Below are 21,013 nucleotides of genomic sequence, written 5' to 3'. Positions count from 1 at the left end.
ACACAGACAGCATGCACACAGTACAAAAATACAGCATGCGGTCCTCATGAGTCACGATTGGGAATCTCAGCAATTGTTAAAACCACTTTACATCTCCATTGGCTTCCACTTTGGGTAAAAGCTTCCTCAAGTCACCACCAACTCGTCTTGTGATGCAACAATCCATCTCGCTGCTGAACAGGAGATGATTTTATTGCTCCGTTTCCACGGTGGACGTCCTCTCGGATGTTTCAATCCTTTGCCTGCTAGTCCATTGTTAGTCTCGACCACCAGCCATCATCCCTTGTTACCATGACTATTCTGCCTAAGTTCAGTTGCTTTTCTTGACAGTATCATGCCTATGATATGCATATGTTCTCAGGCAAATGCGTTATCATTAGACAGTCGGACAAACGTATTGGCAGGTGTTTGTGAAATGTGAAGATTTTGTTCTCAAGCAATTCGTGGGTGGTAATGAGGCTGGATAATTACAGCCGGTGAAAGATGTTTTTTCTGTTTTAACCCAACATACATTATTAGATCAAGGTGCTGGCAGATGATGATGCACTTTTCTTCCCGTGCAGCAATTAACAATTTTGCTTTTGAGGCATTGTGTTGCTTCAGTCGGAGTCTATTTCAATGAAATGTTCACGCTTTACCATAGGGCTCTGTCACACACTCTATTCATCTAAGCATGTACCGCTGCGTATAATTGTGGGTTGTGCCGTACAGCTCGGATGTGTTTTCAGTTTGTATCGTGCGGTGTCTGGCATGATGTCCAACGAATTGATTTTCCTGCAGAGGCTCCCAGGACGTTGAGATAAACGTCGGACATCGTGCCGAACGGCACCCGAAAACACGTCGGAGAGCTGTATACCGCACTGTGTTACGCTGTGCGGTATGCGGTGCAGTATTAATACCGTGGCCATAGAAACAAAAAAATTGGCGACATTTCAGAGAATGGTCCTTTTGTCACGGTGCATAAAATAGAATGAGACACAGTTGAATTGAGAGCTATGCATCAGTCACCACTTTTATTATTACTGATTATTTCACAATGACAAAACGTCGACTTGGCACTGACCTAAATAGGCCTTGGCTTCAGTGACCCGTGCTGAAGGGTATAACGCCTCTCCCCTTGCTCTTGTCTTGCAGCCAACTACGCTGAGCTGCACCAGTGGTCGGTGGAGAATTACGCCGAATTCTGGGAGGTTTTCTGGAAGTTCAGCGGCGTGGTGCATTCCGTGCCATACGACGAGGTGAGTGCTGCGCTGCGTGGTGGCCTTGCATCCAAGGCATCGTTCAACGCGTGCTGCTTGACGCTTTCTGACCCGGGTTGGAAGCGATAATTGTGTTGGGCTTCATGCTCCTGTCTGATCTGCAAACGGGACGTGGAGTGGGCCCAAGATGGCTCGCGACGACGATTAGACATGAACACAATGTCACGGCCAAATTGTGCTGTGTAGAAACCTGGCAAAATTGATCAAAGTATTTGTCAAAATTTGGCATGAAAAAAAAGCTGAAAGGTTTCTGCTTGTTGGCCAAGGCCATGACCTCATTGCTTGTGACGTAATTTCACCGTGCAGCTTTGAACTTAACATAAACAACACTTATTTAGAATAACGGCGGGGTGGTTAAGAAGTATTCCAAGGGCACATGCATGTTTGGAAGCGTTACAGGAGCCATGCATCTGTGCGGTTTTTCCTTCCATATTTTCCACAATTTTAACCTGATTGTGCTATCGGCATCACATCACATGACGAAGTATCCACTCAGGACTCTCATATTAGCATTGAAACGGCCCGTGGAAGCAGATATTACAGAGCTACTTCTTCTAGTGACCTCAGATCCTCACATAGTATGAATCATGTCCACCGTGCCAGAGCTTGAATTTAGCAAATTTAAGTGCTTAACCAAATTAAACGTTTTGGGTTATTTTTTGTTCAGTCATTGCTGACCGGGCTGAGACCATCAACTCATTACACTTGAGAAACCTGCTTAAAGCGACTCAGTTTATCTGAGTTTTTATGGGGTTTTATCTAAATATATGGATCTCTGTAAGTCTATGGATCTGTATGTAAGTCATTGGTGACTGGGTTAAGACCATCAACTCCCTGCACTTGAGAACTCAGTTCAATTGTAATGCAATTCGTGTAAGTCTTTGGGTCTCTACGTTAATATATTGGTCTGTGGGTCTCCGTCAGTAATTGATGACTGGGTTAAGAGCATCAATGCTTTACTAAACCAAACTATTTTTTTTTTTTACCAGGTAAGGCCCACTGAACTATCACAGCTCTTTTTCAGAAGCGACCTGGCCACAAATGATAGCCCAACGAGAAGTGGCTTATCACGTGGAAATGTATAGCAGCCAAATACTCTAAATGCATGTTTCTAAAATGTGGAGGAGAAAAAGTGGAAGACCCGGAGAAAAATGCATGCGACCACAGGGAGAACATGCAAACTCCAAATATACAGGCGTCAGGCGTCGGGATCGAACCCACGACCTCGTGTAAACCAGGCGAGGTAGTCCACGTCTCGCCACCGTGGTGCCCACTTGAGAACCTGGTTGAACCACAACTCGATTTATGAAAGTTAATCGCTCGACATCAATCATTAATGAGCGGTCTGAGATCATTAACTCACTAAACTTGACTTTAAAGGTGACTTGGATCCGAACCCAGCCTCTCAGCAATGCTGGCTCTCGTACGTGCCTGAACATCGAAATGTTTGTGCGTGACGTGGCAACAAAGGGTGCGGTGCTTAAGTTAAATCTGACGTGTGCGTTTTAGCGTAAGACTGGGTGGTGCACTCTTTGAAATCCGGTTCTGTGAGCCTCGGGGCCAGATATTTTTGGTTTGTTTGCTATCAATTTAGGTAGTGTGACGTTAGAGACCCCAGTGAAAATGCCAAAGTGCCTGTCAATCAAACGTGGTGTTTTAGTTTTTTTTTTCTTGGACTCAGCCTTCCACTGTCATCACCGTCATCCCCACTGTCATCAGCTGTAATTTCGTGAAGGCTGCCAAAGAAGTTCAACATGCATACATACAAACGTTAATAATGATTATGATTATTCCACAAACATCATTTTATAATGTTTTAGTGGCGCTGCATTAGTTACAGCGCTTTTTTCCAATCCACTGCTTGATGAAGGCTTCCCTCACGCATGCCGTGTTGGCCGCGGGAATTGTTTGACCATACTTCGCCACGCTGGGCAGTCCGGATGGTGAAGGGGAGGTTCCCAGGACTGACGAACTTATGTTAGCCACGGTTGAGTACGTGGATTTGAGGATGCCTGGGAATATCAGATGTTATAGGCTTGGGCTGCAAGTTGGCTCGGAGATTGGCAGTGTTAAGCGTCCACCTCTTGCACTTGTGGTGGGTATCCTCTGGGTACTCTGATTTAAGATGATTATATCACAGGTTCTTTTGAGAGATTGTGGTAAATTGAGTATCCCTTGATACAGCAATGGACTGATCATGGCTGATGATGATGTATGTTGAATTTCTTTTGCACGTTACGTATCCAATCGTGCTAATCGGAGGTGCGGGAGACTAGTTTCCTGTCACATTCCAAACATTCATCATTGGAATTGGCACAGGCATCCCAATGCGGAAGAACCTTCCTGAAAAAGAGTCTTAAAACCCGCAGTCAGTCGTGGAATAATTTACATTTCTGTGATTATTATGACAGTGGTTATGGTTGTGTTGAAAGATATTCTCAACGCGTGTTGATCCTGCTTTTGTTTATAACCTGATCTGTCTTCGTGTCTGTTTGAAGAATGTGCTTTTTATATTTTTTAAAAAACACTGATACGTAGGAATGCCTTGTCAGTGCACTCTACACGATGACAGTAACCGACCTGGCTTGGGAAATATTTATAAGCTGAATCTTCCTGACACATACTCCACAAACGAAACCACGCTATGTTGCTCAGAATTATGGCTGACGGTCATTAGTTTTAAGTGGCTGTATCCTTGTGAGGTCGTCAGGTGGCTCAGGATGTCTGAGTTCAAATCCAGCTGTCAGCTGCCCGAACATTGATGAAAGGGAGTTTCGCAAGGGTAGGAACAAGTTTATGATCTCAGCCCAGTCGCCAAGAACTCCACAAAAAAATCCCATTCGGAACTCTCACAGTGAACAGCGCACCACTTGTGTCAAATAATGGCCCCACCTGCATCTGCCTCGCCTGTGCCATGAGACTCATTTGCATCACCTGCACCACGTGATCTACCTGCCTCACCCGCGTCTCCCCCGCAGGTGGTGGACACGAGCAAGACGATCGCCGAAGTGCCCGAGTGGTTCCACGGGAGCCGCCTCAACTTTGCCGAGAACCTCCTGCATCGTGGGGACGCGGAGAAGGTTGCGCTCTACGCCGCAGGTCTGCACACGGGGGGGGTCGCACATCGGCAACGTCGGGTTCGCGTCGAGAGTTCTTTGCCGTGTTTCGCAGAAACGATAAATACGCGCGTCTGTAACGCACCGCGCAGATTTGCCTCGATTCGGAGAGGGCGCAAAAACCACAGGCGAGCGGGCGAGGTGGCCGGAACCTGCGCAAACTATTTCCCAAGCTCTGTGGTCCTATATTGGGTTGTTTGGCCCACTCCATGACTACTGCTACTACTATTCCCATGACCGATTCGATCGTCGGGGTGCCGTTCAGGATGACTGAACTGTCGGTATCCTCCAACATGTGCGGTCTCGGGACTACTGCAGCAGTAGCTCGGGTAGTGGTAATCTAGTCCACTGCTCCCTCTCATTATTTTTTTCCTTCGATCGCTCCATGCACGAGTGTTTACACACCCAGCCATCTCAAATGAAACATCGACTTTTAGTCCTGGACCATGCAAACTTTCCTGTCAAGCGGACAGTCTTAAAAATGGTGCGGCCTCGATACCATATACATTTTACTATACAGCGTTCTGCACACCACCCGGTGCCCTAATTGGCGGGCATTGATTGCAATTAGCCTCCAATTGCCCCCGAGGCGTTAAATCGTGGCGCAGAAGAAAACAAATCCCATTGAGCTGCCAAAGCTTCAGCTCATGAAGCTGCAGCAATTTCCAAGAAATGGCCCTTCAGGAAATTCTGCGCAATCGAATCAAAGAGTGACCCTCCTGTTGCGAGAGAAGGTGGTCATCACCTGTTTTTCTGCCCTGAGCCAGCGATGGGAATTCCTTGTTCCTATGATGGACTTCCCTACCACCACCACATCCAGGATTTTAGCTCGTAGGCTGAGGGTTGCGAGCCGCTCGCTCTACCAGGGCTGCAATATTTACCAGCCCTTTCTGATTTACGCCGTCGGCTGCCAAATATTGAAGCCCTCTCCATCCCCATACCGAATTTGAAAAACGAATCGTACGCTTTAATGAGTACTGGCCACCAGGTATCGCAGCGGTGAATCTGTGGCGTTTCGGATAAAACCTATAGCAGAACAGTGGCCCTATCGTGTGCTTTGTCGCGCACGGAGCGCGCTGTTTAGTGGCGGTGGCGGCAACGGCAGCTCGATGTGTACGTGACATAGCTGCCCAAGAATAATGATAAATCATTCATTAAAATATTCCTGTCTTGACCCACCGACACCACCACCACCTTTATGTTTGTCCCGAGAGGAGATGGTGGTGGGTGATGGCGGGTGGTGGGGGGCGTGCAGTAGGGGTGGTTGGGAGGGATAGGTGGGGGGGGGCCTCTACCGCCATCTGCTTGGGAGAGCACTTGCTGCCAACGGGAGCGCAAATGGCGCAGCTTGGGCTGGCATTAAAATGGAAAAATCGCAGTTTTGTTTCCGAATAAAATAACACAAGCTGCGCTACGTGGCCCGAATTTTTGAAAGTTTGGAGGAGAGAATGCGCAAAGTTGAGCTCTGACTCGCGCGTTTTCTCGCCCTGAGTTTGCGGCGCAGTTCTAACTTCCGTTTTCAATGCGGTGACCCCTCGTGCCTTTTAAAGTATTAATTATTATAGGATCAGTGTAAGAGCTTTACAAATAATCTCCGGTATTAAGACGGTATATATTTAGCAATCACGTCAACTTTTTAATCTCTTCTTTTCACATGTCACGTGGCAAGCGACAGCGCCGTCAGTCTTGAGATGTTTTGGGAGGCTGGCTCACTGCTACAAAGGGGGGCGCTTGACACGGGGTCACATCCCTGGCAAGGATTAATTATTTAGATTATTTTTGTCCAACCTTTCGGCTCCGGTATCTCTCGTTTTTTTTTAATCCCCCCCCCCCCACCCCACAATATTATCCCAGATCTGCTATTGTTGCCATGTCACAAGACAAAGAATCAATAGTGAACTCTCACAGAGAAGTGCAACTCTTCATGTTAGTCCACGATCCGTGTACTTTTTTAAAGTAGTTTTTTTATAATATAGCGTCAACGTCGATCGCGCAAATTGAATCTCGCATTCACCGAGAAACCACAGACGAGCTGCAAGGCAGGAGCCAAGCAGTGAGCCGGCGATACCAATAACCGCCCAAGCTCTGTGGGTCTCTACATATCAGGATGTTTTTCCGGAAAAAATTAATGAGGGAACTGGAGCACCGGGAGAAAAGTCACGCTCGCCAAGGGGGCAACACTTTATCCCATACAGAAGGGACAGACGTAGTCCGCACTTTGCTGTTCCGCCTTCTCCTGGCAAGCCAGGTTATGGCATTTCCTCGACGGCAACGGGAAGTTAGTTTGACCAACGTTTGGTGCGGTCCACCCACCCTCGCCTCCACAGTGTACTGGATTACAGGCCACGTGCCTAGCCGCCACTGCCTGGCTGCGATAGCCAAGCATAGTGGGATATTACAGAGCTACTTCTGAGCTCCCTTGCGAGTGACCTTCAGCCCACACAGCAGTGGGCAGCTCGTCACCGCCCGCCCTGCTGCTGAGACAAACGTTCCAGATGGTCAAAGCACAATTTTTTTTATTCTTAGAGCTGAAATATAGTTAAATTATGTAGCGGCTTTTTTCGTGATTTTAATCACAGCTTGACAATAATACATATGTCTTGATGATATACATATGTCTGTTACAATGAAGTCAGTTGGCTCTCCTACCCCCATGTATATATGGATTTTTAATGGGGGGGGCTAAAGTTTGTTGTTTTCCCCCCACCTCCAGTCTGCCAAGTTAAGGGGGTAAGGCAATAGCCGCCCTAACTCCCTTGCGGCTTGCGATTACTTGATATAGAACTACTCAAGAGCCCTAATACATTCACTTAGAGTGGAATTGTGAAACGGAACGCTGCAAGGTTGTACACGGCGTTTGTGCGCGCGCGCGTATGTAACTAATCTTCATCTCGTTGCCTTTCGCAAGGCTCGGTCCCAGCAAAGCGAGGCGTAGGCCGAGCCTGGGAAGCTTGGGATTTCTGCCCGAGACAGAGTTCTGTGTGTGTCTATGCATGTATGTAGAACTTCTTTCGCACCGTATGTAGCCAACCGTGTTAATTGGAGGTCCGGGTGAAGAACTACAAAATACCGTCCCGTGGCGTTGGATAGTCCATTTTGGCCATTGGCACTGTTTGCATTTGCTGCTTGTTTGCAGAGAGCTCACGCGCTCAGACAGTGCCGGTGCCACGCAGGGTGCTTTGTGAAGGGTCATTATTGACTTTTGTACATTGTGAACAAGTGTGACACCAGTGCACTTGTGAACATCTTCTTAGCGAGCTCTTGATAACGAGTGGGTGCTCTGTACCCTGCGTGTGTGGGTATGTGGCGTGCAGCCTTATGGGGAGAGGAAGTGCAGTGGTTAGCACACTGCTCAATGAACCCGGTGACCCAATAACAGTGCACGTGCGTGCACGTGTGTGTGTGGGGGGGAGCGGTGGTGCAGCAGTTAACGCGCTCTGCTATGAACCCGGCCAACCCGAGTTCAATTCCCGCTCACGGCCACCAACACCGGTGACGATTATTTGAAGCGGTCCTGAGCCTCCTCAGTGTCGACTCAGCCTCAAATGAGTACCTGGTCACCTTTGAGGAGACAAAGGCGGCCGGGCGTTGTGCTGGCCACCCACCCCATTGTGTGCTGTGGCGGCCTTCGTAGGTGCTACTCGCTAGCATAAAACTTTGAACTAAAAGTTATTTTAATTTTACCAGGTAAGGGCCACTGAACTATATAGTTATTCTTCATAAGTGAACAACTACAAATGATAGCTCAACAAAGTGGCTTACCATGCGAAAATTTATCGTAGCCAAATAATCTAAACGCACGTTTCTAAATGTGGAGGAAAAACTAGAGGACCCGGAGAAAAATCCACGCGACCACAGGGAGAGATCACGCAAACTCCAAATATACAGCAGGCGTCGGGGTCGGGATCAAACCCACGGCCTCCTGTACACCAGGCGAGGTATCATCACGCCACCCTGGCACCCAAACAGAACTTGCCCCAAAAGTGTGTGAAGGCTATACGGGTTGTCTTTGTCTTTGTGCGTTGCAGTGGAGGGGGGCGAGGAGGTGAGCAAGGTGACGTTCGGCGAGCTGCGGCGCGACGTGGCGCTCTACGCCGCCGCCATGCGCAAACTCGGCATCGGCAAGGGCGACCGCGTGGCCGGTACGACACCTCCTCGTCTACCTCGTCACCGGCACGCACTCGCCAAGTCGTCTTCGTCACCCACACAGTCGTACAATTCCCACAGCAGCAGCATCGGCGTCATCATCATCATGATCCGTCAATCGTCGTCACAATTATGGACATGATGCTATCTTCATCGCCGTCTTCATCGTTCATTAATCGTCATTATTGTGATTAGGGATGCACTCATTTCGTCAGTCATCTGTCGTCATAATCGTTATCTGTCACATATCTTTCGATTTAAAGCTTTGCGTGACTGCAGGGATTCATCTTCTTGGTTCTTTCGGTAAAGTCACGTAGAAGGGAAATAATAAAATAATAAATATAAAACATAATAAAATAATTCTCACGACGTTTCGGCCACAACGCAAGCAGCCGTCCTCAGGTGAAGAACAGGTCTGTCGTTGTGGCCGAAACGTCGTGAGAATTATTTAATTATGTTTTATTTTTATTATTTCCCTGTCACATATCGTTAATAGGGATATGATTATTTCGTCATCGTCTGTCAATCTTCATAATAATTAAGGATGTAAAGATTTCCTCATCATCAACAGCCATGGATATCAGTCCACTAGTGGAGGGAGGCCTCCCTGAGCTGTCGCGGTCCTGTCACGTCACAATCCATCGACACTGCTGCACGCAAGCTGATCTCTTTGCTTCATCTCCGTCGTGGTCATCCTCTTTAAGTGCAGTACTCTCATTTGGCTGCCATTCCGTGACCGGTCTCGCTCATCACCCTTCTGAGACCATGTCCCTTTCTTTAACCGTCAAATGTGATGTCTCTGTAATCATTGTTTCTTCCTGATCAACGAATCCCCCTTGCTATTTCTTGGCACGAGCTGCCAGCGTGCATCTGCCCATGCTTCTCTGTCAACGTGTTTCGTCACCATCCAACAAAATAACTCTTGATCGTGAGCATAATCATCACCCTACATGAATTCGTGCACATGATTAAAATCTCACGAAAAATGTTTGTTGTTATCGGGAAACGCAATGAACAACGCCATGCATGTTATCATCATCATTATCATCGCTACAACACAATTGTGCGAAACCTAACAAGGAAGGCACCCTACTCTTCGCAATGTTACCGAACTCATAAGAGTTGACGATAGCAAGTGTTCAGACCTGATTAGAATGTGGCAGTGCAGTCGGCCTGGGAGGTCCCAGCGGCTTGCACCAACGCTCACGCATATCTTCCCATCCCACCCGACACGCCACCACGAGTGTCGTGCGTGATCGCGCCGTGGCCAGAGCGTGGGCAGCGCGATGCCACCCATGTGCTCTGGGTAATGCTTGCCCCCCCCTGCCCCCTTCACCCAAACCCCCAGTGCTATCCATTGCCTGCTGGCTTGTAACGTCACATTCCGCCGGGATTCCTTTTTCCACTTGGCAGGATGAAGAGGGTTTCATCTTTTAGGGGTGGGATATTATCACCGTTTGTAACTATTCCTGTCGTGACTCTAGGTGACCTCTTGAGTGATGATAATGTTCATACATATTATATTTTGTAAAAAAAAAAAAAATGTTATTTTATCCCACGTGTGCAATCAGCGTCGTGAGATGAGATGGAAAAATCTTGTTTTGGAACTCTTGCAGAGCAGAGCAGCCCCCTCCGTGTTAGATAATAACCCGCTAAAGCAACAAATCATTGAGCTACCTCTGAGATCCCTTCAATTGACCTTCGCAGTTGTGGGCAGTACTTTACCACCACTGCCAGCCCTGCTACAGAGGGTAATTCTCGTCGTATGGCAATCAAAGCGATATGTTTAATTCTCAGAAATATACATTTTGTCAAAACAAGGTGCAGAACCAAAATTTAATGTCGTGGGTTTTTTCGTGTGCATTCATTGGTGACCGAAATGAGAGAGAGAGAGAGAGACCGTCATCCCACTGTGCTTGATAAGCCGGTTTAACCACAGGCAGTGGCTCAAAGCTGGATCCAGTCCCCGGTTTAACCACAGACGGTGGCTCAAAGCTGGATCCAGTCCCCGGTTTAACCACAGACGGTGGCTCAAAGCTGGATCCAGTCCCCGGTTTAACCACAGACGGTGGCTCAAAGCTGGATCCAGTCCCCGGTTTAACCACAGACGGTGGCTCAAAGCTGGATTCAGTCCCTGGTTTAACCACAGACGGTGGCTCAAAGCTGGATCCAGTCCCTGGTTTGACCACAGGCAGTGGCTCAAAGCTGGATCCAGTCCCTGGTTTGACCACAGGCAGTGGCTCAAAGCTGGATCCAGTCCCTGGTTTGACCACAGGCAGTGGCTCAAAGCTGGATCCAGTCCCTGGTTTGACCACAGGCAGTGGCTCAAAGCTGGATCCAGTCCCTGGTTTGACCACAGGCAGTGGCTCAAAGCTGGATCCAGTCCCCGGTTTAACCACAGGCAGTGGCTCAAAGCTGGATCCAGTCCCTGGTTTGACCACAGGCAGTGGCTCAAAGCTGGATCCAGTCCCTGGTTTGACCACAGGCAGTGGCTCAAAGCTGGATCCAGTCCCTGGTTTGACCACAGGCAGTGGCTCAAAGCTGGATCCAGTCCCTGGTTTGACCACAGGCAGTGGCTCAAAGCTGGATCCAGTCCCTGGTTTAACCACAGACGGTGGCTCAAACCTGGATCCAAACCCTGGATCTCAGCGGTGCCAGATCGGGGCTTTGACCTCTTGGCTGGTCATTACAGTCACTGAATTTGAGTTGGCCAGGTGACTCAAAGGTCAGAGCACTTAGCTAGCACCACGATGATCCTGGGTATCAGTCACCTGTGATTGATGGTCTCAGCATGTTCACCAAAGAAATAATTGCATTAAATTGAGATCTTTCACTAATTTTGTCCAAAATTTCTGCCGTGGTCATTTAATCAAATTGGCCCGTTTTCAATAGGCCGAGTCCCGAATAGGAACACAACTTTACACCAAAGTTTCATTCACACCGAATCATTCCTAAGAGAGTTATCACCCCCTGCCGCAACCCTCAACCCGTCACAGACAAGGCGGACCGCACTAATGCGTGAACGCGTTCAACCGTAACATTTTGATTTAAAGCTTTCGTGACTGCAGGGATTCATATTCTTGGTTCTTTCGGTAAAGTCACGTAGAAGGGAAATAATAAAATAATATAATAAAAATTCTCACGACGTTTCGACCGCAATACAAGCAAACATCATCAGGTGTGAAATCCACAGCAAGAACATTTTCTATTATTTCCCTTCTACGTGACTTTACCGAAAGAACCAAGAATATGCGTTCAACCGTAGTTGGGGAAATCGTTGCGAGCTCCTATTCCCACGCCAGGGTTGTTGACGTATGCTTGCCCCCCATTTCCCCCGTTGCAACGTTTGCGTGACCGCAGGATACCTCCCTAACTGCGTGGTAGCCGTGGAGGCGATGCTGGCCGCTTCGAGCATCGGCGCCATCTGGAGCGCCACGTCCCCAGACTTTGGCACCAACGTGAGCCTTGTCCCTGAGCGTTGCGCGCGCCCAGCCTGGCACAATCGCCGCGGTGACGTCACCGCCGCTTGGTGTTGTTGGTCAAGTGGGGGGGGGGGGGGGGTAGGTGTGGCGCAGTGGTTAGAGCACTACGCTTTGAATCCAGTTATCCTGAGTTTGATTCCTGTTCATGGCCAACATCGGTGACGAATATCTGAATTGGTTCTGCTTCCCCTTCCGAGGTCAACTCAGCCTCATGTGGTGTGTAAACGTCAGTATTGAGAGAGACAAAGGCGGCCGGGCGGCCTCCATAGGTGCTCGCTAACAGAACGTGCCCCAACAGTCTGTTAAAGGCTATACAGGGGAATCTCCGTATTTGTTGGTGAAGTATGTTCAAACAGTCCCCTATGTCCGACACAGTATGAGGAGGAAGCCTTCATCCAGTCGCGAGGGTTATCTGACCATACTTCACCACGCTGGTCAGAGTGAGTTGGTGATGGTGTGGGGGTGGAGAGGGAGCGGAAGAATTTAGATTTTTCTGCACTGCCCCCTGCTGCCCACAACCGCTATTTTCCACGCCTGTCTGAAATTCGTTTTGTGGTTGCACATCCACGCACTCTCTAAGTTCAAACCCGCTTCGCTTCCGAGGTCTGATGGGAGCAGATACTGCCCGGGTGATTTGGTCAAGATGTACCGATGCTTTGCAAAGCGGGTGACTCGATTACCGTGGCTCTCGTATCGTATCGTGCGTAGCTATGCCAGCGTGTCGCCATCGCGACACACAAGGACGTATTGGAATTCCATGGCTTCAAATTGTCTATGGTTACCCTCCCACCTGAACAACAATGTGAGGCTGAACTGCCGATTGTATAAGACACATGTCCTCGTGTGTTTATACAATATAAGCACCCTTAATCTAATTGACGTTTCTGTAATAAATTTAAATCTGAACGTTTATTTGTTTTTACGTCATTTGCCCCAGCCACCTTCGGTTGCAGGATGATATTTATTTAATAGTTACTTATACTTGCACACCGCAAAGCTGTGGTTCGATTTGGGGTTTTTGTTTCCTCTTTATTTTTTCTTTCTTGCGTCATTGTCGTCCTCGGTTTTTAAATCTCATTGCCCCTTGTCATTTTGGCAACACACCAGGCCTGTTCTTCTTGGTTCTTTCGGTAAAGTCACGTAGAAGGGAAGTAATAAAATAATAAAAATAAAACATAATAAAATAATTCTCACGACGTTTCGGCCACAACGCAAGCAGCCGTCCTCAGGTGAAAACCAACCAAACAAACCAGGTCTGTCGCCTCGACAGACCTGGTTTTCACCTGAGGACGGCGGCTTGCGTTGTGGCCGAAACGTCGTGAGAATTATTTTATTATGTTTTATTTTTATTATTTTATTACTTCCCTTCTACGTGACTTTACCGAAAGCACCAAGAAGATGAATCCCTGCAGTCACGAAAGCTTTAAATCGAAATTTACACCAGGCCTGGCTTTGCACAAGAGACTCCTCGCCATCTCATCAATTGACGACTTCTCGCCTGGTTAAACAAAATTACGCGGTAAAGCCGTCCCCCCCCTCCGCCTCCCGCCCCGTCTTTGGCCGAGTGACCGCCATGCGGACGCGACGTTCGGTTGTTTTCCTGCCGCAGGGAGTCCTGGACCGGTTCTCGCAGATCCAGCCCAAGGTCATCTTCTCGGTCGAGGCCGTGGTCTACAACGGCAAGACGCACGACCACATGAGCAAGCTGCTCTCCGTGGTGCGAGGTGCGTGACCGTCGCTGGGATCATTATTGTTGTTGCTATTATCGTCATCATCATCTTGATAAAAACTACATTTTAATCGTCTTCCTCGCCCCCCCCCCTCCCCAAAACATTTTCCGTGATTATTTCACTCGTTGATTCCTCCGCCCATGTTGAGGACCCGGTCTACCAGACTCAGGAGTTTCATCCCCATCACACTTTTTCTCTCTGTTTCTTCCCTCGCACTGCTTGACTCTGGAATCCCCTCCACCCATCGTCTCTTTTCTCCAAGTTCTTATGACAACGTTGCTCAATTCCAAGAAACTTCTTAACTCCTGTTATCTCTCACACCTTCAGTCGTGCTGTTTGTTACTGGCTGATTCGCATTTTCGAGCCTCTGCTCAGCAACCGTGAATAAAAATAAAAATAAACATTCCGTGCCTTGGCAAAGACTTGGAAGGTGTACGTAATTATTATTTGATTATAAGTTTAATGACGGGATGTCAATTAATGCATCCTTACATCCCCTACTACGTCACACAGCCGGTTGATTAGACCAATCTCAGGTGACGCCGTGTCTATTAAACGACCGCCAACATCGCAAATAGAGATATAAATGGCCCCAAGTGAAAATGAAAACGCCGAATCAATCGTCGTCAATCGCGCTAATCGCCGCAGCTCTTCTAGGATCACTGTCAGGCATGATTTGCCACAATCCCCTGTGTGCCTTGGGTGTTCCTCTGCAGGCTTGCCAGACCTGGAGAGAGTCATCGTGGTCCCGTACGTGGGAATCAGGGACAACATCGACCTCTCCACCATCCCTAACAGGTGCGTGCGCGTGTGTGTACTGGCGTGTGCGAGTCATTTCAATCCGCTGACTCGGAACACCTGGGTCAGTCCCGTGACCTCCTGTCAGTAGCGAGCCTTCGACACTTCACGGGGCCTCAAGGTGCACCGGCACAAGCGCCGTGGTGACGCCACCGGCACTTAGTGGTGAATAGTGGCTGTTGTTGTGAGCGATTGCGCCTGCGTCCGTGCGCATGTGCTTGCGTGCGTGCCGGTCCTCACAAGAAAGGGGGACAAAGGGGATTTGACTTTTCGATCGGGGTCCCAAGCTCAGGGTGGGCCCCCCAAAAACGACAAGAAACCAATTTGTTTACTTATTAACTCTGACGACGTACTTTCGGGTGGCTGCACCACGTATTGTTCGGCACGATGTCCAACATTTCGCTCCACGTCCTGCGAGCTCCTTCCTGACCAAAGGAACTCCCAGCGGCGTGGAGCGGAACGTCGGACATCGTGCCGAACAACACGTGGGGAAACACAAAAGCACATGGAAGAACTGCAACCGCAACAGAACCGTGACAAAACTACGCAGTCGAAAGATATTTACTTTTATTTGATTTATTTTCTGCACAGTTGGGAGCCCCCAGCTAACATCAGGCACCGGCCACCCGAATTTGTAGAGACAGGCGTACGTGCGTGCGTGCACGTGCGCTGCCTCGCTCGTTAGCGCAAAGGGTAAAGCGCTGCGTCGCGTCGCTCCGCCGATCGATGACGTCGCCTAATGGCGCCGTTGGGCGGTGTCTGAGACGCACGGCGCTCTGGAGAGCTCCGCTCCGCGTTAATGGACAGGGGGTGGGGGGGTGGGTGGGGAGTGGGGGGGGCGCGCTTCTTCGTATTGATCCACGCCAGCGGTTTGCAGCTCCGACATCCGTAGTCAATACGGCAGCGTCGCGCGGCCGCGGGCTCCTGCAGGAGGCTGCCCCGTTGCGCGCACGGAATGTTCAGCCGTGTAACGACACAGCCCCCCCCCGACCCCATCCTCCTCCGCTTCACCAACCCCCCAGCACCCCCGCCCCCACCCCAGCAGCTGAATTGTTGCCATGCAGGGGCTCATAATTCTATTCAAGACTTAATTATTTTTTTTATTCCTTACAATCGCGGTGGGTTCTGCAGAGCTAGATTTATGTATCTATGCCGCTGTGACTTCAGGCCAGAAAATATGCCCCGATATTCAAAAACAAAGACTGATGCGCCCGTATAGCCTTTACTAGACTCTTGGGACAAGTGCTGTTAGCGAGCACATGATGGGGTGGGAGGCCAGCACCACAACAGACCACCTTTGTCTCCCCAGTGGTGATGCTTAATCACTGGGTGAGGTATTGATGTGTGTAATCCCAATTGTAGCACTGTAGTTTGCTTGTAATCTTTCAGCTTTGAGATGTTTTGGCCAATGCCAGTTACATGGTATGGGAGGAAATCCGAGAATCCGGAAAAAGCTCATGCAGAACCGGGAGAGAGAGAATATACAAACTCCACACAGCTACTCACTCACACTCTGCAGAACTGGGAGAGAGAGAATATACAAACTCCACACAGCTACTCACTCACACTCCTGAGAACTGGGGGAGAATATACAAACTCCACACAGCTACTCACTCACACTCTGCAGAACTGGGGAAGAATATACAAACCCAACACAGCTACTCGCTCACACTCTGCAGAACTGGGGGAGAACATTCAAACTCCACACAGCTACTCGCTCACACTCTGCAGAACTGGGGGAGAACATTCAAACTCCACACAGCTACTCACTCACACTCTGCAGAACTGGGGGAGAACATACAAAGACCACGCAGAAAGAGCGCGTGTGTCCCCACTGCGCCGTCGCCGCTGCCTTGCCACCGAACGAGCGGTGCCGCCCCTGCGCCCCGGTGTGTGTGCAGCATGTTCCTGGAGGAGTTCCTGGGCTTGGGTCGCCTCGCCGGGGGCCCAGAGCCGCAGCTGGAGTTCGAGCAGCTCCCGTTCAACCACCCGCTCGTCATCATGTACTCGTCGGGCACCACGGGGGCGCCCAAGTGCATGGTGCACTCCGCAGGGGTAAGCGACGCACCCTTCCGCGCTCGCTCGCTCGCTCGCTCAGTCGTGTGCTCGCCCCTCGCTCGCTCTCTCAAATAGCTCGCTCACGGTCCCGTCACTCGTTTTTATGAAATTCTCACCGGCTTCGCCCGCTTTGTTCGCTCGTTCACGTTGGAACTCACCGGGCCACTTGCTCGCAAACGCGCTCGCCCACTCGGTCACTCTCTCAATCAACACTCGCTCACCCGCTTGCTTTCGTCGCTTTCTCTCTCGCCCAACACTCGCTCGCCATCGCACTTGCTTTCTCGCTGGCTCGCTCACTCGCTCGGTCTCGCATCGCTTTTTCGCTCGCACACTCGATCGCCACGCTCGCCCCGTGCAAGCGCAGGGCCGGATGGGCAACGCGTCCGGCCTCTGGATCGCCGCAGATGGTTAGCGAGCACCGTTCGGCCACACAGCTGTTGAGCCAAGCAGGTGTCACCGGCAGCAGCCTGGCGCATGCGCGTGAGCTGACGAACGCACCATTGAGCATCTCTCTGGCCCCGTAAGCCAGACACAATGCCGATTAGCGCATTCGCAATTCAATTAACCGCCCCTTGCCAATCCGCTGCTGGATCAAGGTTTTCCCATTCCATGTCGATCACTGAGGTTGTTTGGTTGGTGAAGGAGTGTTGAGTGCCCAGGACCTAGTAATAGTAGTAGGTTTTTTACCCTTTAAACTGGTACAAAAACTGACACCTTTATACAAGGCATCATGTTTGCAATAACCACAACACAAGCAGTCAAAATGCAAACAAAAATAAACAACTTTGATGGTGATAATGATATGCACTGTCCTTGAAGTTGATTGGTCCACACCCGAGACAGCTTTTCTTAGAGCCTAGTCTCCATTGGTGTTGGACCAGATGACGCCACAAGGCGTACAACTCAAAGACAGCGCACTATCAGAGTATTGTTTGCATGTTGACTGCTTGCGTTGTGGTTATTGCAAACATGATGCCTTCCTTGTATAAAGGTGTCAGTTTTTGTACCAGTTGAAAGGGTAAAAACCTATTACTATATTTTGCCACTGGTAAAGGAGGTCTCATAGTGCCCAGGACCTGTTTCAGACATTGCTCACACGCCGCTATCAGCCACAGGGCCAGGAATCGAACACAGTTCGTGGTTCATCTTCTTGGTTCTTTCGGTAAAGTCACGTAGAAGGAAAATAATAAAATAATAAAAATAAAACATAATAAAATAATTCTCACGACGTTTTGGCCACAACGCAAGCAGCCGTCCTCAGGTGAAGACCAGGTCTGTCGAGAAGGCAGAGTCTGACAGACCTGGTTTTCACCTGCAGACGGCTGCTTGCGTTGTGGCCGAAACGTCGTGAGAATTATTTTATTATGTTTTATTTTTATTTTATTATTTTCCTTCTATGTGACTTTACCGAAAGAACCAAGAAGATGAATCCCTGCAGTCACGAAAAGAAGCTTTAAATCGAAACACAGTTCGTGGTGTTTATATTGTCGGCGCCGATCATCAGAGGGGGCAGCGCACAGCTGTGCGGCCTCAGGTGCCGCCGGATGACGGCCTGGCGCCCGCGCGCTAACGAGCGCGTTATGGCCTGGCGCTAACGAGCTTGCCGTCACGCAGGGAACGCTCATCAAACACCTGCAGGAGCACATGCTGGCCGGGGACATGTCCAGTGATGACACCATCATCTACTACACCACGGTGAGCTCCCCACCTCCCCCATTCTCCCCCACCACGCACCTCGCCCACACACACACACCAGTGTGGCAATCTGGAGGGCCATCTGTCGATGTGTCCAATTGATGGTGGGGCTCCACTTAGGAGGGGCTGTGGGGACGGGAGGAGGGTGGGGCGCGCGTGCGAATGTCGATGGGGTGTCTTTGTGTGACGTGTCGGTCTGGAGTGCCGTGTGTGTGCGTGCGTGCGTGCAAATGCGTTTGTGTTCATAATGAAGGTTTTTGGGTTAGATTGCGTAATAAAAAGTGTATTGTAACCCTCCACCACCCGACACAGCCAGTAAGGTTTGTCATTTTTGTTGCCCGATGTGAGTGCATGCGTGTACGCGTTAGTTTGTACCATATGTGTGAGATAGCGTATCCAATTGCCAACTTTGGTGTCAGCTGGAACATTAATAATTTGCACGTAAAATGCTTGTACGCCACGTGACAGTTTAATTGTTTGGCTGTTTTGGGCGATAGAGGGTCTTCACGACAAATATTTGTCCAGATCATTATATTACGCGGCATAATCCAAAAATCTATTAGGAATTCCATAACACTGGCCGGCGAGAACGCACATGTTGAGCGCGCGAGTGTGCATTACTTATTCCCAGGCGGGGTGGATGATGTGGAACTGGCTGGTGACGTCGCTGGCGGTGGGAGCCAGCGTGGTTCTGTATGACGGCTCGCCTCTCATCCCCACGCCCACCATCCTCTTCGACCTCATCGACAAGCTGGGGTGAGCATTGGCACTCGCGATGTGAATCCAAATGACATTCACCGTACTAATCCACCAGCCTGTCGGCTCTCTGCGAGCAAATCGTATCCAGAATTATATAAGCAAGCAAGCAAGCTGTGGACCGGTTTCAACCTGCTTGGGTCTCAGTAGCTGGGAGGCTTGTTAAACCAAATGCTGCTCGCTAGCCAGCTGACCAGACGGTATCGGTAGCAGAGTTCTTAGGGTCGGTTCCGATATCACTTCTCCCCAGCCGGGAATCCAACTGGGACCACCCCCGTCCACAGTCGCAGCAGGCACTCACGCTGCGCCGCCTCTCTGTACGCTTTACGCATTTAGAATGTCTGTTTGCCAAATGACCACATTAGCGGCTTGCGTCCGTCCGGTTGCCATTAATAGCCACGAGCAGAAGGAATAAAAACAGCGAGCGGGATATTAAGAGGATTATGTTTGACGAGCTGCGTGACCCCCCCACCCTCGGCCGCATTGTTAGGTTATGCGCGCGTGCTGTTTGTTCTGTGCTTGTGATGGAAAACACACACGTGTGTCGCGCGGCGTGTGTGTGCGTGTTGTATTTTGGTTTCTGGAACAGGATCACCATTTTTGGCACAGGTGCCAAGCTGCTGTCACTTCTAGAGGACAAAGGTCTCAAGCCTGGTAAGCCGCCTCCCTCCGTCCTCCCACCACTCCCCACCACCGACCGCCCCCCCCGCCACCGCCCCCCCGTGACATTTTTAAACTTTGCACATTCTCCAGGAACTGCGTAAACCCTTTTGATCCCTAAGCCGTAATGTCCAATTTTTGCACCATCACCCATCGCCGCGGAAACAATGGTCGCCGCAAAAAAAAAAAAATTTGCTTCCGATTCCGTTTTTAGATACAAAGTGATTTACATTTGTGTAATGTTCATCTTCTTGAATTGCACATATCTCATCCTGGACACCTCGGCGGTTGTTAAATTGGTTTACGATTAAATTGAGTCGTCAATCTGCAACAAAGCACGTCTGTGATTACCGTCCATGTATTTGCATTATACAGAGGGGATATCATTTTCTTGGCAGTTCCTCTGTGTCCGTGTTCCTGCGCAGTGCGTGCATTCGTGCGAGCATGCTGCAGTCATTGCTAATTCACGGCGCTGACTTTTAAGTTCTTTCCGCGGCGATTTATGCGCAAGATAGCGCGGGGGCGCCGTTAATGCAAGCCACGCGGTTAATTGGATTTTTTAATAAATATTTACGAGTCTATTGTCGAGTCCCGGACGGTCCGGCGTGTCGCCGTCTTGCATGCAAAATCGTCGGCACGGGTCGGGGTCGCGACCGTCGTTAACGGGCGCCCAGTTTGTGTCGGTAAAAGCGGAGCGAGTGTGGGGTGTGGCGCGGTGGGGCCCAGCCACAGCGCGTTCAACGCTTGCTGCGGAGCTCCGCGGCTCGAATCCGGCAGCCCGCCCTGGTTAATGCTTAGGTTGCGTATTGACGCGTAAATATTGCGACGTGAAGTCTGTTTGGCAGCCGGCGATAACGATTCCCCGGTGACATTCAGAGCGAGTCGGCCATCGTGTGCCGCGGTCACCATCTCGACAAATGTGTCGCCGCGAATGACTCGATTGGGATTGCACGGAGCAGCAATGGTTGCCCACTTACTGGCAGACGAATGCTAATGCCAGGACAGGGCACTGCTGCCACTGGGGAGGGTGCCCTTTTCAATGTTTTAAAAGAGATGCGATGTAAATTTCTTATCTCGTGTAAAGCACTCTGCAGTGCGTCGTTGTAAAGGGCGCTCTGTCAAGCGTAAAATCATCGTTATTTTCATAAAAATCTAGGCCACGACGTGGATTTCCTTAGTTTGAGAGTCAACGTTTGCCGTGTACGATCCCAATTGAGCATCTTTTGCGGTGTCATTTTTCCAATTCGGCAAAGCCTGGACCCTGAAAGAGGGCCAGAACATTAAAAAAAACTCCTCGCAGAAAGTAACCCTGA

The 21,013-nt window shown here is 49.8% G+C and overlaps 1 protein-coding gene across 1 annotated transcript in view; it reads left to right on the top strand.

Moving 5' to 3' along the window:
- The window catches only part of AACS (acetoacetyl-CoA synthetase), a 29,718-nt gene that overhangs the window by 2,575 nt on the left and 6,130 nt on the right, over positions 1 to 21,013 (top strand). The window contains exons 3-12 of the mRNA XM_078611830.1: positions 1,135 to 1,238; positions 4,238 to 4,358; positions 8,404 to 8,517; positions 11,882 to 11,979; positions 13,613 to 13,727; positions 14,450 to 14,531; positions 16,433 to 16,586; positions 18,204 to 18,284; positions 18,916 to 19,040; positions 19,630 to 19,694. Coding sequence (XP_078467956.1) covers positions 1,135 to 1,238; positions 4,238 to 4,358; positions 8,404 to 8,517; positions 11,882 to 11,979; positions 13,613 to 13,727; positions 14,450 to 14,531; positions 16,433 to 16,586; positions 18,204 to 18,284; positions 18,916 to 19,040; positions 19,630 to 19,694 — 1,059 coding nt within the window. The remainder of the gene's footprint in view (positions 1 to 1,134; positions 1,239 to 4,237; positions 4,359 to 8,403; positions 8,518 to 11,881; positions 11,980 to 13,612; positions 13,728 to 14,449; positions 14,532 to 16,432; positions 16,587 to 18,203; positions 18,285 to 18,915; positions 19,041 to 19,629; positions 19,695 to 21,013) is intronic.

Source organism: Lampetra planeri, chromosome 37, assembly GCF_965212315.1.
Source record: "Lampetra planeri chromosome 37, kcLamPlan1.2.h2, whole genome shotgun sequence".
NCBI classification, from domain to species: domain Eukaryota; kingdom Metazoa; phylum Chordata; class Hyperoartia; order Petromyzontiformes; family Petromyzontidae; genus Lampetra; species Lampetra planeri.
This window is presented reverse-complemented; position numbering and strand designations above follow the sequence as displayed.